General features: G+C 41.2%; 1 protein-coding gene across 4 annotated transcripts in view; it reads right to left on the minus strand.

The window, feature by feature from the left end:
- Positions 1-115: 115 nt before the first annotated feature.
- The window catches only part of gigyf1a (GRB10 interacting GYF protein 1a), a 33,109-nt gene continuing 16,245 nt past the window's right edge, over positions 116-16,979 (minus strand). Inside the window, exons 10-26 of one of the 4 annotated variants that reach the window (XM_008435568.3) lie at positions 16,794-16,914; positions 16,499-16,699; positions 15,974-16,152; positions 15,015-15,183; positions 14,712-14,935; positions 13,215-13,315; positions 13,004-13,104; positions 12,849-12,922; positions 12,575-12,712; positions 11,602-11,799; positions 11,302-11,513; positions 11,057-11,214; positions 9,999-10,162; positions 9,546-9,590; positions 9,011-9,155; positions 4,168-7,534; positions 116-3,201 (exon numbers count right to left, since the gene is read on the minus strand). In XM_008435568.3, the coding sequence (XP_008433790.1) occupies positions 7,467-7,534; positions 9,011-9,155; positions 9,546-9,590; positions 9,999-10,162; positions 11,057-11,214; positions 11,302-11,513; positions 11,602-11,799; positions 12,575-12,712; positions 12,849-12,922; positions 13,004-13,104; positions 13,215-13,315; positions 14,712-14,935; positions 15,015-15,183; positions 15,974-16,152; positions 16,499-16,699; positions 16,794-16,914 (2,298 nt within the window). In that variant the 3' untranslated portion in view covers positions 116-3,201; positions 4,168-7,466. Of the gene's footprint in view, positions 3,202-4,167; positions 7,535-9,010; positions 9,156-9,545; positions 9,591-9,998; positions 10,163-11,056; positions 11,215-11,301; positions 11,514-11,601; positions 11,803-12,574; positions 12,716-12,848; positions 12,923-13,003; positions 13,105-13,214; positions 13,316-14,711; positions 14,936-15,014; positions 15,184-15,973; positions 16,153-16,498; positions 16,700-16,793; positions 16,915-16,979 lie in introns of all 4 variants that reach the window. The other 3 variants (XM_008435567.3, XM_017310570.2, XM_008435566.3) reach the window with 3 other exon arrangements.

A 16,979-nucleotide genomic window follows, 5' to 3' on the forward strand; every position in this document is an offset into this window, starting at 1 on the left:
TGCTAAAATGTAGCACTGTAATAAATTTATGTTTTAAATTACTGAACAAAATTAAATGCAACTGTATTGTATTTTCAGATGAGTTTATAAAAGAAACACAGTAGGAACAGCTAAATGCCATTTATTTAGTATTTATTTTTGTTCTTCAAACAGGAGCCAAACTATTTACACATTTTTTCACTTGTTCTTTTTCCGAAACGGTTTCATTAAATGTACAGTTTGCTGTCATTTTAACAACGTTCGAAAGACTCAAACCAAAGGGGAGCTGAGCTGACTGGGGTACAATTACTGTGAAATCACAATCCGATTTAAATTTGCTGCAACAGAATCACATGATCAATTTAATAAGTGTGCAACCAATCATCCTTTTTCCTTTTGGACAAAATTTCTGAAGTTTATATAATATTAAAAGCCTTTTGAGTGCACTAAAACTACCAAATGTCATCTTAAAAATTAATTGCAAAAGTTGCTTAAAGTAGATTTTTAATTTTTAATTTTTTTCGCAAATGCATATCTCGTTAAATTCAAACATTTGGTCGCAATTTAACTATTCTAGCCTAATGGAGTCTTCTGCAACTTCTCAGTGATAGCTAAGGAAGATAATTAAACAGTAGTTGGCGATAATAATCAGCTGCTTGGATTAAAAATGACATTCTGTAGTTAGCAAAGGTACAAAAATGAACTGATTAAAAACACTCGACGCTTCAAATCTTTTTAGATCGAGGGTGGCCAAGTCCAGTCCTTGAAAACTACAATCCTGCAACTTTTAGGTGAATCTCTTTTCAACACAAATAGCTTCCGACCAGGCCTCTATCGAGCTAAATGACATGTTTATGAGAAAATGCAGGCGTGTTGGAGAAGGAAAGTTTCTAAAAGTTGCAGGATGGTAGATCTGGAGCACCAGAGTTGATCACCCCGGACCGAAGAAGCTTCACCTTCAAATAGAAACAAAGACGCGCAAAATCAATCATCTAAAGAATCGGGCCAGTTTTTCCTTTGAGCGGCTCTGATTGGTAGATCAGGGATACTTTCCATTCCTGCACACTAAGTGCAGCAAAAATAACAACTCGCACCATTTTCGACATCAACTAACACATACTTCGGTAGTTTAATGAAAATCAGAGAAATGTTTGAAACTCAGATGTTTTGATCAGTGGTATTTCTTTACATCTGAGAGCACTGGGAGGTAACCTCAGCGCTTAAAAAAAAAAAGCTGCATCGTTGCATCTAAAGGAACTTTTTATAGCGTAATTGCATGTTCAGTCAATGAGGAGTAGCGCCCCCTGGAGTTTCCCACTGTAAAAAAAGAAAAAGTAACTCGCTGCATCTCATCACCGATGCTACAGTTGGTCTCTGATCTGCAGCTGCAAGTTCAATATGAAATTATTGGGCTATATATATATATATATACTGCTCAAAAAAATAAAGGGAACACTTCAGTGTTCACTTAAATGTTAAAGTGTTCCCTTTATTTTTTTGAGCAGTGTATTTTTTTAAACAATCAGACATTTGATTACTACTTTAAAATCCAAAATTCTTACAGGCAGAGATTGGGATGAAAAGACAAACAGCGAAGCCTAAGATTGGTATTAAACCGATAAATACTTTAGATCTTATTGAGAAGTTATAAAAAGTGTTACCGAGTTTTGCTTCCAAAATAGTATTTGTATTTGGTTAAATGTGGGAACTGCCACTGGCTTTGACTCATAAATGGCGACCATCTTATAATTCTGTCACATCCGTTCAAAATTATTATATCTATAAAGTAATCTGCTTTGATTTTTTTTTTCTTTACTATAAAACTTATTAAACAAAAAATAGAAGATGACAGAATCAGGATTCCAGATCTTAAAAACACAGGTATCAGAATTGGTCATGAAAACCTTGATCAACGGATGTCCAATTATAAAGCTTCCTTTAAGAGTAAATAAGCCCGAGATTCTCTCACATCTGCACAACAGTATATATATATATATATATTTTTTTTTTTTCTTCTAAAAATCGTACAATTCTCCTGGAGTGTAAAAAGAGTCCAAATGCACTAACTCGTATCTGAAATTTAAGGATGACTAAATTTACCCAAACTGCATTCTGACGCAGCACGGCGAGGGGTCGGTTATTGAAACGCAACCCGGTCAGCTCAGCTCCCCAGAGTACAGACCTTTAGAAAATAACAAAACGAATCAACTCCGAACAAATTCACTCTGCGTTTTCATGAAAACAAAAGAGCAACAAAAATCCAACCACCAGCAAATTTAGAAAAGAAAAAAAAATAGAATATTAAAGACTCGTCGCTCTACTCTGTAGTTAGCTAGTAACTTTTAAAGGTGATTGGATGTATACGTAAGGAGGTCTATACACAACAATTCTGTTAGCCAACAGAACAAAAAGCGCTGTTGAAAACTTTGTTCAACCTGAATACAGTTAACAAGATGGTTTCCAACTAAGTTTTATCATCGAGAACATTTTCAGTTAGTCATCCAAGACTCAGCTATACAATTTAAGGCATGTTGAACAAAGAAATAAAGCAAAACCCCACTATGAGAAACAAACAAAAAAAAAAAAGTCATTCAAACCAAATTTTACATTATTTACAAAGCACACCATTTGAATTGATGAGCGCTGATGTGTTTGTGTCTCTGAGAGTTGATATTTATGGATCCCTATTATGTGTAACTTCCGCTGGAAATGTGCATGTAGTGTATATGTTTGCCGCTCCTTTGGACTTGAGAATTTTCTGCGACGTGTTTGTGTGTTTAGTCGTGTTTTAGAGTCTTTTTTTGTTGCTGTTGTTTTGTACAAGTCTATCCAGTTCCACGGCAGCAGGGATTTCAAACAGCCGCCATCTTTCTGCGTTTTCTTGTCCGAGACCTCTTAAGACAGGATGGGGCCGGTTATTCAACGAACCATTTCTCCAAGGTCTCAGGTTGAGGTGGGTTGAGACCATCGTCACTCCTCCCCTTTTTTTTTTTTTTTTTTTGCCCTTATCCTTGTCTGAGAGCGTCTGATCAAACCCCCGAGCCAAACGCGATGGGTGATGAACTGTCCGACTGATAATGCCGATGGCCTGCCCAGTCCAAGGACGAGACAAGTGTCTTGGGGTAAAAGTTCGAAGGAGCAGGTTTAGGCGAGCTGATTCATGGGTCGGCCGCAGATTAAATCCTCGTCACAGAGGGCAGCAAATAAAGCAAAGCCAATCACCTGAGAAGAGGAAACACAGAAAAAGAGAAAACAACTTAAAGTCACAAACTGGACCAAGGCTGGCCGTACTTCTCGGTTCTTACTTTAGAAGGGTGGGGGTTGATTTTTTTCTCCACTGACTTTAGACTGTGGCACATTTCTCATTGGACAAATACTCAGAACAACTGAAAAGCCTAAAAATCTCAGGTAAAGTCTAAGAACAATGGGAATGTCTCTTGGGTCTTCTTTTATTTTTTTCATGTTAACCAGACGTGCCACCAATTGGCAAAGTTTGGGAGAACAACTCAACGGTCACCCTCTAATGAAAGGAAACTAGCTTGGATGTTTAGGAACATTTTAACTTGCACCCTAAAATAAATCAGACCGAGTGTAGTTCCGCTACGATTGGACTCGCATATAAAAACCCTGGATCCCAGGTTTTGAACGGTTTCAAGTTCTGAGGAGGTTTTACATACAGCGAACTGGTCGATGAAACAAAAGCATAAATAATTATTTCCTGTTCAGCACGTAAAACAGCAGCATTTTCTCAGATGATGAATACAGGAACAAACCAGAGACTTGACACGTGCATTCAAAGTCAAACTGGGGTCAAAGGTTATGCCAAAGTGTTTGCTTTTTCTTAGACATGCTTTTTTGGTGTAAAGAAAATTTTTTGAGTTTGTCTTGATTGATGTAAACTGAACTGCCATCCACTAGTCGAATTCAGAGATTTTGGATGAACCGAGGTGTACAACTGAATACCACCCGCTACGTAACGATAAAAGACGTCTCTAAAGGTCGAGAACAATAAAAACCAGAAGAGGAGCCAAAAGCAAACAGTTTGGAAGTCAAACTCTACAGGATACACGTCAAAAAAAGTTAAAGATTTTGGGTAAAACTTGTTGCTTTCGTTTGTAGACAATGAATTGAAAACAACAGATAAAACACTGGCTTCGTGATGAAGTGAGATATTTTAAAAGAACTCACCACGCAGCTCTCCTCCTGCAGGAGCTCCACCGCTCTGAAGGCAGTCGTCAGGTTGGGGAAACCAAGTGGAAGCGTCCTTGGCGACGGCTCTTCAGAACGGCGTCCGGCTCTCGACTGTGAGAGTTGATCAAACTCTTGTGGCCGCTCCAATCTCCGCTTTGACAAGCTGCCACCAGGAGGCATATCCAACGCCTCAGTCCGCGCTCGTTTCCCTTCCATCCCCCAATTATTTCAAGGTTAGTGGCATATAAAGGGAAACTCGCAGCGAGTCCAATTAAAACTATTGAAAACTATTGGTTTCTTTTCCATGAGGAACATTCAGTCCAACGTCTCATGAATTTTTTTTTCCTTCATCCATTTGCAATTTTTTTTCTCTCTCTCTCGTTCTACTTTGAAAGGTAATACAAAAATATGCTTATATACAGGAGGTGGGAGAAGACGGGGCTTCTCGAAGTCTCTCGTTTTTAGTTTTGGGAATATCGTTTTCGCTGACTTTTTTTTTCTTTTCTTTTTCTTAAATCAAAAGTCGTAGCAATCCTCCTGTTGTAAATTGTGCTCCCATCCCCAGAATTGTACCTCACAGCTTGAATGAACAAAAGTGCATAGGTGAGTCGGTGAGGGCAGGGTGCGAGTGCGTGGGAGGGTTGAGGTGAAGACGAGCGCACAAATCAGGCGTCCTCCTCTTTTACTCATTTTTTGGCCTCTCAGTTCCCTCAAGGCTCTTTCAGCCCTGCAATCCAGAAAACAAAGTCCATCCTCGAGGTTTCTTTTTTTATATATGTATGTATATATAAACAAGGCCGACTTAGAGGAGTTTGTCCATGCTGTTCAGATTCCTGCCACTCGTCCTCAAGCAAAAAAAAAAAAAAAATATAAAAAAAAAAACAAAGAAAAAAACCCCCAACACCACTCATTGTCCATATGGCAGAAGCGCACTTGCAAACCCCACCCGTCTCATGTGGGAACAAAAACTAAGACAACAAAAAACTTTAAAAAATTAAACAAAACTGCACCCACAGTTATCCATGTGGCTTGTAAACAACCAAAGCTCCAGTATGGAATAGAAAATAAGTCCTTTCTTTTTAATTCTGAGTCACTACGACCAGGATTGTTAGAGGCAGTGTGTTCAACTGTATCCGTCCAGAGTTTTTATTTTCCATTTCTTCTTCTTCTCCACTGTGTAAATGAAAACCTCTTAGAAGCTCTTTTTTCTGTTTTGTTTCCATTTTTTTGAAATCTTCTGAGGAAAAACAAAATCAGCACGGGTTTGTAATTTTTTTTTTTGGAATACATTCAATGTTTTAAGAAAAAAAAATAAAAATAATACACACTTCACATGGCGAGGAAACAAAAAAATTAGGGAAACGAAATAAAAAAAATTAACACACAACAAAAATAGCAGCCCCAAGTGCTCATTATCTTAGTCCAAATACTTTTTAAACTTTGTATATAATGTATATATTCCATATATATTTTTATTTAAAAAAAACAACTCGTCATTATCAAATTGCAACAACGAGTAAGTAACACAATATGCTAACATTTCTCGCACCGTTTCTGTGCAGTCGCACATTAAAAGATGCTGTATTTTTTTTTTTTTCCAGAGTCAGAAACTCGACACCTTTCATTCACAAGATCGAGAGCTGACAAAAGGCAACGTGATCACACCCCAGGAAAAAAAAAAAGAACAAAAAAAAACGAACTGGACTAACCTTTCTGATGGATCACCACCCCCCAAAAAAACCCAAACACCCCAACCCCACCCCCCAAAGACAACTAGAAATATTTACGATATAAACTTACAAACTTTACATACAATGTGCTGAGCACCGACACACGTCACATCCGCTCTCGAAAAGAGTTAATGTCTCAATGGCCATGCACCCTATATCAAAGTTCTTAGGCACAAATGTGCATTCATACACGTAGAAAACAAAAAGCACATACAAAATGAGTACCTGTAGTCTTAACTCACTTCTATGAACAGTAAATGAACACATCCTCTGAAAACACACACACGCTCTCGTTCATACTTAGAAAATCTCACTCGGATGCACACACGCGCCAACTCCCCCCCTCATGATCCGCCGCGTTCGCCGGCCCTTTAAGGGCCGCAGAGAGGCAGAGGGAAATAAACCAGCGGTGAGCCATCATGTCATGAGAACAAAGCTAACATTTACAAAATGTATGCATCTTTTTTTCTTTTCTTTTTTTTTTTTGTTTTTAAATCTATCTGAAGATGAAGAGCTGGTGAGAGAAAGGATGTTTGTGCAGTTTGCCCTCTCTCTCTGGTTCAGTCACACTCTCGGAACAAACAGATGAAAATCCCCCGTTTGGAAAAAACAACAAAAAAAAAAGAAAAAAGAAGGGGGTGCACACATTCACACTCTGAACATGAGGAGAAATTACTGAACAAAATAAGACAAAAAAAATGGCCTCTTTTATGTTTCATACATCTCGGTAAGCAACAGGAAAATAAAAGAACATTGTGCAGACTGGATCACACTCGCTCGCACACATTCACAAAAATATTCACTGCTATAAACTAACCCCATTTGTTGGATTTTTTTTGTTGTTTTTTTTTGTCATTTCTTTTTTTAGGCAAGTGCAAATCTTCAAGTTTTTTATACTCCATTTTTTTCAATAGCTTTACTTTTCATATAAATGTAAAAAAAAATGCTCAACAAGAGAAATATCAACAGTGTTTGTCTTTTGAGAAAGGATTTGCTTTCTGATACGGTTCAAACTAAAAAAAAAAAAGGTCCCCCTGACTTTTCTAAACCTAACTTCGTCCCGTCGACTCCCGACTCCTCCTTTCCCCCCTACCCCCGCCCGCTTCCAGTTCAGACGCTCGCCGGCGACGTGTGTGAAAAACGCGTCGTCGGGCGCGCATCGATTCAAAACACAAATGTACACATAAAATTAAACAACTAGTCAAATCCCATCTCAATAAAGTGCATTAGTTCAGAATAAGGTGCTTAAAACTTTTGAGTGCCAGAGGAAACCCCCTCCTCGCCTCCCCCCGGCTCACCCGCCCCCCTCTCCCGTGCTCTAGTGATCAACTGGTGCAGCAGGGAGCCCTGTTTTTTCTTTTTTTAAATAACCAGAGGGAGATAAAGGGATTAACCCTTCACCGTCTCTCATGCTTTGCTCCCTTCCCTTCCAGAACCCGACCCAAACCGATTCCCCCCCCAATCCCCTAACCCCCGGTTCCCCAGCAGTGCACATTCGTCATCAGGTTTGTCTGATTAAAAGACAGAAAAGGCCTCAGGTAGCTATTGCTGCTGCGCTGCGTCACATCAGTAATCCTCCACCATCTCCAGCTCATTCATGCTCAGACATTCGCCCGTGTTGTGGAATGAGTACCCTGCAGGGGACACACACAACGCAACGCTTAGATCACAGTGTCTACAAGAGGAACGCACACCTGACACATGTCGTTCTATATTGCTTAATTTTTACACTTCTTTGTATTGAATTTGGGCATTTACTGATTTTATTACGCACTGCAGACATTTTCTACTCATCATAACCAGGAAGTTAAAGTTCAAGCTTCCCTGCTGACTTTAACCGACAAAAATGTCACAATGTAATGAGTAAATAATGATATTTGTGCACAATGAAAACAAGACTGTATATGCACAATTCTAAACAGATGTTAATTTATTAGGTGCAAATTTCATTAAAGAAGAACTTTAAGTTACTGTATGTTCAGTTTCTAATTATTTCAGTATTTATTTGGCTATTAACTAAATTCTGTAAAAACTTCAGACCTCTAAAAATGCTTATAACTGCCTATTTTATTAGTTTAACACCAAATATACACTAAAATGCATAGACAGTGTTTTTACAGCAGAAGCTAACATCTACAGTCTTCCTCATCGCCAGTCAGGTTTAGCCAATCACAGCCAAGGAAAACACATGGTGCCCCTGGATTGGCTGTTTCTCAATAGCGTGTCAAGAAGCAGCGTGCCTACATGTTTCAAGCTCTGATGTTGCTTTACATAAAAATCTGCAAATACTGAAACACAAATGGGCTGATAGGGAACCATTGTAGTAAGAAATCCAAAAAACAGACTGAATTCATTAGGTTTTAACGGTGATGTTATAGTGATGCCATCCATCCAGCAAAAAGAGCATAAAATGAAATGGAAAAAAATCTTTTGACTTCATGAGGCTAATATGCTTATGTATTAACAAAAACAACATGTATAACCGTTTCTTGGAGTAATCCTCTTTTTATCTGTTGTTTAATTCTCTGTTTTAATCTTTAAAGGCAGCAAAAATCAACTGGATTTCCTGCGGTCATCATAAAGAACCACAAACCTCTCTAGGCAGATGGAAATATTACATATATTAGTTAAAATGTACCTTCCAGCCCTGCTGCACAGAGAAGGGAGAAGCGAGTATTAATAGAAAAAAATTGCTGCCCTTTGTGCAACATTTTCAAGCCTCTGTTTACATGTGTTAGAAAAATATGCTTGGGTTTTGTAACAGGCTGCTGCTGGTCTTTGTGTTAATCCTCCCGGTGTTGCAGGGAGAGAAAACACAAGTGTGTGTGGGTGTGTAAAATAAACAATCCAGGCAACCCACTTGTGCGCAGCCTTTTGAGCAAGAACCAGCTTTGAAATCAACATACCATTATGTAATTTCTTATTAAAGCGATAATTCTTTTTTCTAACTTTACATTTATGGAAAGCAAACAGAATGTTTGAATTTATCTCAAACTGTCACTGCAGTACAATGAAACAGAGACGCATTTTGTTTAAATTTCTCGTCCAGTTAAAATACAGCCCATGCCCAATTCAGTGCGAATCAAATTAAAGTGGCTGGTGTCGCTTACCTAAGATGCTGGGATCAGAGTGCAGCATCATGGGTGGTTTCTTCTTCATCTTTCCTCCCTGGTTGTCATAGAGACCAGCTTTGCCCATGTGGTTGGCCTGAAACATGGACTGCAGAGTGCTTGGATTCATACCTCGCATTGAGTCCTTAAAGTGAAACAAACAAAAATAACAGAAGTTACCCACATGACCTCACTTCTATCAGTTAGAACTCATTTGTATCAAATAGAATATATATATATATATATATATATATATATATATATATATATATATATAAACACACACACACACACACACACATTTCTAAAATAAAATTTTTGTCTTTCTAAAAGCCTTCGTTTACTGATGTTGCTTTAAAATCTAAAGAATCTGATGTGACCTTTGTGTTTTTGTTTGCTGATGAGTGATATCAGTTAAAATATGCAGGAGCCTTGTGAAAAATCAGCCATAAAAGATCCAACCAAACCACTGAGTCATTAATGTCCATTACTGTGAGCATGTAGAAATAAAGAAAGCTGGTTTAAGTGAATTTACCTGCAGAGGGAAGTTCATGTTCAACCCACCCACTTCTTTTGATAGCTGGAAAAACAACCAAAAAGGACATAAAGCGTTTCTGAACATTTAATTACAAGCTTTAATAGATTCAATACAACATGATAAATGACTTTATGCAAGTGAATCATTAGAATAGATTTTTTTTTAACCTAGATTTTATCCTTTCATCTATCGAGACTTCACACCTTTGTGAAAATATTCAATTATCAAAATGAATGCTTAAGGTAAATCAACAACATATTTTTGTTGCAAGACTGGATGATATTAGGAAAATATGTGGTACTCTGTCCAGCTACTAGAAATAAAGTAGTTGGACAAGCTTACTTATTGAAGCTTACTCACAATAAGCTTCAACAAGCTTATTGTGAGTCATATTTCTGAAACGCATCGTTTCTAATGCATCGTTCGTGGCCGAGGCGAGGCGAGGCGTACCTGTTGCTGCTGTCTCTGTTGGTTGGCTTTCTGTTTGGCACGTCGCTCCAGAAACTGTTTGGCGAACTCTTTGGCTTCCACTGTGTCCCCAAGGTAGGACCGGATGAAATCCAGCACTGCATAGGGAGACTCCACCTCCTTCAGGTACGCCACGATGGTGGCGACTGAACGGACACACAAGGTTACCATGGTTACCAGAGGCAGCAGGACCACTGTAAAGTCAACTGCAAACTGTTTTCGTTTTAGACATTCATAGCCATCAGCTCTGACGGTATAAATCAGCGTGGAGTGTCGGACTGTTACGCCTCCAAGCTACAGACTGGAGGCGTCTTGATTTCCTCCTACCTGAACAAACCACCAGATAAATCTCCTGTTTACGAAAGAAATCTGAGTTTGACACTTTGCCATCACGACTTTCCTACAGGTGGTCTGTTGTCCACTAATGTCTCAGTTATGTATTGTGGTAAATCAATTACTGAAATGATTGTCAACTAATTTAGTAATCTATTAATTGTTAAGTGGAGTTTACAGATTTTTAAAAAGCCCATTTGTTGATAAAAAAAACAACATATTCAGAGCAGTAATTAAGCAAAATTGTACAAAAACTGCATACATTTTGCCCCCAAGATAAAAACCTTCATCTGTTTTAGCCAAAAATGACAGTGATGGTTTCAAAAACATAAATTGGACTACATGTTTATTTGCATCTTTTAATGCATTTCTGATTGTCAGAATAATCGAGGAATTAATCGATTACTAAAATAGTCGTTAGTTGCAGCCCTATACATATGTAAAGTTTCCCTTTTCTCTGTCTTCAGCTCAGTTTCTTTCAAACTTTTAAACGTTGACATCATTCATGTTCCGCAGACCACTCTACAGCCACAAAATGTCAGAGCCGGGCTAAGAAAATAACCCGAAATGCGAGATTGCAGGGCTGCAATCAACAGCAGCAACGGGGTAGATGATAGCGACAAGTCTTCAATGCGCTGAACTAAATTTAGGTTGAACTCTCCCCGCCTCTTGGCAAAGCTTAATGGGTAAAATGGTGGCGCTCCTACCATCCAGAGAGGAAGAGGAGTTGTTGGCAGAGGTGTTGAGAGCGTGCAGCATCTGTTCACACCAGGTGGTGAAGCCGTCCTGAGGCTTCATGCCCTGCAGCAGCTTCAGCAGCTTCTCCTCATCCTCCGTTCTCTTACGGCGCATCATGTACTGATCGCTGCGAGAGGAAACAAAAGGATCTGTGATGAAGAAGTGGGTGAGTGGGTTTCATTTGGTGCCGAGTGGACTGTCTAGCGTGGCGTACGTCAGAGAGGGGCTGCTGCGGCTGTTCTTCAGGCCCAGGTTGTTGTTGGAGTTCCCCCGCAGGCCGGCCTGGTTCTTCACCGCCTCGTCCCACATCCCCATGCTGCTGGAGGAGCTGCCGCTTCCTCCCTTCCCCTCCAGACCGCCCCACATGCCCACACCGTCGGCCCACTGCCCGCCCATGGAGGAGCTCCCCATGGACAGCCCAGGATGCTGCGAGGCGAATATTAAACAAGATGCGTCGGTGTGTGTTCCGTTTCCAACAACGTCCCACATTTGTGCCAAAAAAACAGGAACTCACTCTCTGCTGCTGCGCTCGCTGCTGCTGCTGCTTTAAGATGCGCTCGGCCTCCTGCATCTCCAGCATGGTCAGAGACTTCCCCGCCTTAGAGAGGCCAGAAGAGGGTGAACTGCTCCACCCTGAGCCTCCCACTGCAGGTACCTGCTGCTGGGGCGACTGCTGCTGCAGCAGCTTCATGAGCAGTTCCTGCTGCTGACGCTGCTGCCGGCATCAAACACACAAAACATCATGATTTACTGTTTAAAAACAGCAGAACTGATCATTTATTATGTTTTTAAACTGAGAAATACAGTTTAATTTAATCAGTGTTACTGCAAGATACATTCAAGATTTTTAAAGATTAACTAAATGTATAACCTACATAAATGATAAGCTCTAGCAAGTTAATCTGTGGGATTTTTAATAAAGAATTACAACTGAGGAATGCCTCAATGTTAAAGGAATTAAATTAATTAAAGTAGGAATTGGGTCCCATTTGAAACCACATGATTGATTTTGTGACTACAAAATCTGCACTGACTGCACTGACTACAAAAATTTAATAAATTAGGACAAAACTACAAGTTTTAAATTAAAATTTACCAACAAAAATTTTAGATGCAACACAAAGTGATCATCCTTTTCCAAGCTTTCTGTTTTCCTTCTGTTGTCATGGCAACTAGTCATTGATTTGTACTCTAAAGAGCACCCTGGTGCGCCCACATCTGCTTTCAAGCAGATTTTTAATTGCTGTCTAAACAACAAGTGTTTCCAAATGGAGACTGACCTAGATCCTGCTTTTATTGCTAATAAATTGCAAAATATTTTTTCCAGTTTTCTGGAATAACAAGCAAACTGGCTGCCTTTCATTTAACAAGAAAAAACCATTTCAAGTTTTGGATTTAAAATTCCCATTCCTATATATATATATATATATATAGTATTTCGCCACTTTTGTGATTTCTAACTGATCGTTAAAGCTGCTCCTTCTCACCTGCTTGCGCCTGTAGAGCTCCTCCTCCTCCCTCCGTTTCTGCTCCTCCTGCTGCTGCCTCCTCTTCTCCTCCCTCCTCTTGCGCTGCTCCTCCTCCTCGCGCTTCGCCCTGAGTTCAGCGTCTCGCCTCTCCTGGAGCTGACGGGCAAGATGTCGAAATAAGGGGAAACGTTTTAACATGTCTGAACATAAACTACGGCTGGGCGACACGACGACGGCCACTCTCTGTATGTCAACACCGACACAGTCACAGCACAGTTTGAGTGGAACTGACCTTCTGAAGCTGTTCAAGAGTTGGACCCTGAGTATTAGGATTCATTGTTAAGTCCCAAAGACTGGCTTCACTGCCTGAGAGGGAATAAAAACGATTTAGCTTCCATTTTATCAGACGTTTTGTTTGCACCGTAAAGTGAATGGTCCTGACTGTACCTGACGACTGTGAAGCTGAGGTATGCATGTCCCACAAGGGCCCTGTATCTGGCACTGACATCGACCGGTTCATCGAAGGCATCATACCCTGCTCACTGCACCTGCAACACACATACAGGTCCACATGGCTCAGGAGAAGGCAGCTAAGTCACTAAACATTCAATTCAGTCAATAAAACTTGATTTATTCCAAAAGGAAACCGAGAGGAAACCTGTTAATGAGCTGGAATAGCTGCTGCTGCTGGAGCTGCTGATAGAGAGCTGCCGTCGCCAGCTCCTGCTGCTTCTTTAGCCGCTCCTGGTCCAGGTTCCCCTAAAAGAGGCAACATGGAAACTCTGCTGTCATGACGACGCATCTTCAGCTTCATCACACAAAAAAAAAATGAAACAAATATCACCATAAAATATCCTTCAGTTTAACACCATAGCAGGGCTGGGAGATTTTTTTTTTCTTGACTTTCTTTTCTAAAAACAAGAAATGTAATATTTTCAAAACGTGGCTTTTATTCAAATCATCCCTTCTGGGAGTTGGATGGCAGCGTTTTAGGGCCCAACCATGAGAATTTTTGTTTAATTACCAAAATAGTCACAATATTAGCAGAAAAAAGATGCAATTTGAAAAAAAAAAAATCTTGAAATTATAAGAATGGTTATTGCGATGAGAAAAATCCTTCTACATTTACTCATCATCTGACATTTCCAGCTCAGTTTGTGTAGATCTTTCTTCAAAACAGACTCATTTATAATGTGCCCCTCACCCCTCTGCATGATCTGATCATGAGATTGGTCAAGCTGCTCTCATATAGACGTCTACAGTGCCGTATAACAGCAGGAGCTCCTTGATCCCGGAGACTAAGTTTTACCCCCCCATCGTGGAAATGATCTGCCCTCTTTAGCATCAGAGAACAACCTCCTTTCCTTAACAATAGACAAACGGCCAGACTATCTGTGTTGGGCTCCACAGAACCGTTGGTACATAACAATCAGGGATTCACACCTATTGTCCAATCAAGTCTCTCTTCTCTGACCAGAACCTATAAAAGGAAGTCAGAGCCACTGTTGGCCAGAGCAGACTGACAGACCCCTGGACTTTGTATTTCTGCTCTCACCTTGCAACGTTTTAATAAATTTCTTCTTTCTCCTCACCAGACTCTTGCTAAAGTATTTTTTTTTCATGACACTCATTTACAATCAGTTCAAATTACTGCTCCTGATAATACTGAATACAAATACTTAGCTTTAATACGTCAGTATAGATGCTTTACATTTCTCATTTTTATGTTTTGTACATTTTTTGTGTTGAAGTTTTTGTAAAAGTGAAACTTAATTCTGGTAAAACTACAACATCATCCTGATGAGTAAATAAGAAAACGTGTTGCTTGTATTCTGCAGTAGAGTTGACCTGAATTCAAAGTCCAAATAAATGGAAGCTGTAAAACGAGTTTGTTAAACAAGATGGCCGCCCTGATTGTGCTGTAATCACTCTGAACTTTGGAAACCTAAACAGTGCATTGGTGGGGGAAAAAATATACATTTTCCAAAACTTTAATCTTCAAAAACCAAAATTTCAATGGGTAAAAATCATTTTTACAGCCCAGCCGTGCATCAGGATGACGACTGCAGTTAAACACGATGCTGGTGAGAAAAACATCCTGCTCTGTTTCTGAGCTGAAGAGGAAAGAAACCCCTCAGTCTGGGGTGGAACCCACCGTCCCAGCGGACCCCCGGCTGGTCTGCGAGCGCTGCGTCGGCGGGAGCTGCCTAACCAGCAGCGGCGGCGGCGAGGGCCCGGGGGCAAAGGGCACGCGTCCCCACATCTTGATGACGTCCCCCAGGGGCTGGAAGCCCTCGTCGCAGCCCCGCTTCACCAGCAGCGTCATGGTGAAGTAGCCGGCCTGGAACCACTCGCACATCTCCACCGTGGTGAACGGCCCTGCAGAGCAGAGGAGACCCGCAGGTTAGGCTGCAGGTCAGGTTAGCCACGGTCACAGGTCGCAGTGATGAAACCGTACCCTGGATCTCTCCCTGCGGGTCTTTGTAGAACCACTTCATGGCGGCTTCGTGAGACAGCGGCAGAGCGGCCGCCGTGTTCCGGCTCTCCTGCTGCTGCTGCAGAGAATGCGTGAAGCATTCCTCCTCCATGGACGTGTCCTGCAGCGATGCCACCATCTTCTCTGCCTCCTGCGCAAAGGTCAGAGCAGGGTCAGTACTTAGCATTCGCTTCCAACACGCAACCCGAAAACCAACCTGCCAGGCCTGAATATGACAACATTACTGTGGGGTGTAAAGGTGGAAGGACATAAGGAGGGCTTAACTACTCAAGGTAGTAAAGACAAAGCTTGAGTAAACAAAAAAATAAATAAATAAAAGGACACAAGGGCAAAGAGAAAGGAAATAAGGAAAGACGGACAAATGGCAAAGATGCAAGGAAGAATGGAATATAAGACAAGGAAGAGGAAAAAAGAAAGGATACAAATACAGGGTAGACAAAAAAGACATGAAAGGACACAAGAACAAAGGAAGAAAAGGACAAAAAATTGAAGAAAAACAAACCCAGGATAGAAAAGGACAAAAAAAAAAGGAATGACTGGAGGAAGTATATGACAGAGGAAGTCAGACAAACAATCTTCCATCTTCTTATTTGCCTTTTCTTTACTTTTCACTTTAAACAGATGAACTACATATTTCTAGAAGCTGTGAGACGACCGGGGTCTTAAACCAAAACAGCTTCCAAACGGTCTGGGAATGGAGCCGTGTTGTTTTTCATTTCACTCGTTTTAATTGCGTTCCTGACGCTGCCGATGTGTTTGGGACTGTGTGTTCCTCCTGAAGCTGGAAGCAGCAACACGGAGACTCCTGTTTACACAAACAACCCGGCTCTGGGCGCCCGCAGCCAAACTGCACGCACCTGTCTAGCTGGCTGCGACGTCAACGCTGGAAATACTCAAACTATTTATTTTGGTATCCAAACCTGTTGCAAGTGTTTCAGGCCTTCATCGTCCTCGGGGTCTCCTAAAGAAGGAGGGAGGAGCGGAGCAGCAGAGGAGCAGGGTGGGGGAGGTAGGCTGGAGGAGGAGGAGGAGGTGGAGGCGTTGCCGGCGGCGACGCTGGGGCCGAGTTGGGCCTTGGAGCCCCCCACCGAGGCCAGGTCTGACACAGGGAAAAACAAAAACAAGCAGTTCAACAATGGTGGCTATTTTTAGCTCATCTGATGAGGAGCAGCAGAGCCGCCTGCCGGCTCTGGGGCCCGTTCAGCACACACAGTAAACAGAGTGTTAGATGACCGGAGATAAAAATATACCGAATCAAAACCAAACTGAATCCTCAACGACAAAAAAGGAGCCACAAATCAGAACCCGTCCCTCGTTTGGAAACTAAATAAAAACACCTGTTTTCAGATGAAATCAAAGTAGAAGTTACTTCAGATTAAACAAACTAAGAATAATGTAAAAAAAAAAAAAAACACATCCAGAAGCTTCTGTCTTTAGAAACCCACCATCAGCAGAGGCGCTGCCAGCCTTGACAGAGTGGCTGTTGTTCATCTGAGAGTTCTCCATCACCTGACCAGCACTTCCTGGTTGGAGCTCCAGTGATGGCGGGGCACAGTGGGTTGGGGGGGAGGAGGAGAAGGAGGAAGAGGAAGGTGGTGCTGGCTTCATCTTTTCTTCCCCTGCAGCAGGAAGGGAGTCTTTACTCTCTAAACGAGCAGAAAAGAGAGTTTGAATGAAGATCGCTGGGTTTTCTCTTATTTCTCTCTGGGTTACGAGGCATTCCGTTTTAGTTTTGCTCACCCTTGTCTTTATCTACGTCTCCATTGTTCCTCTCTGCATCAGGGAAGCCGTCGTCCTCGTCCTCCTCCTCGATGCCCTTAAAGTCCAAATCTTCCTCCAGGATTGTCTCCTTACCACCCTTCTAACGGAACAAAAGAGAGAGAAAAACCAAGTAGGTCACAAACTTCAACAAGAAACCTCAGGCTC

This window comes from Poecilia reticulata, chromosome 18 (assembly GCF_904066995.2).
Source record: "Poecilia reticulata chromosome 18, P_reticulata-male-v2, whole genome shotgun sequence".
Classification (NCBI taxonomy): domain Eukaryota; kingdom Metazoa; phylum Chordata; class Actinopteri; order Cyprinodontiformes; family Poeciliidae; genus Poecilia; species Poecilia reticulata.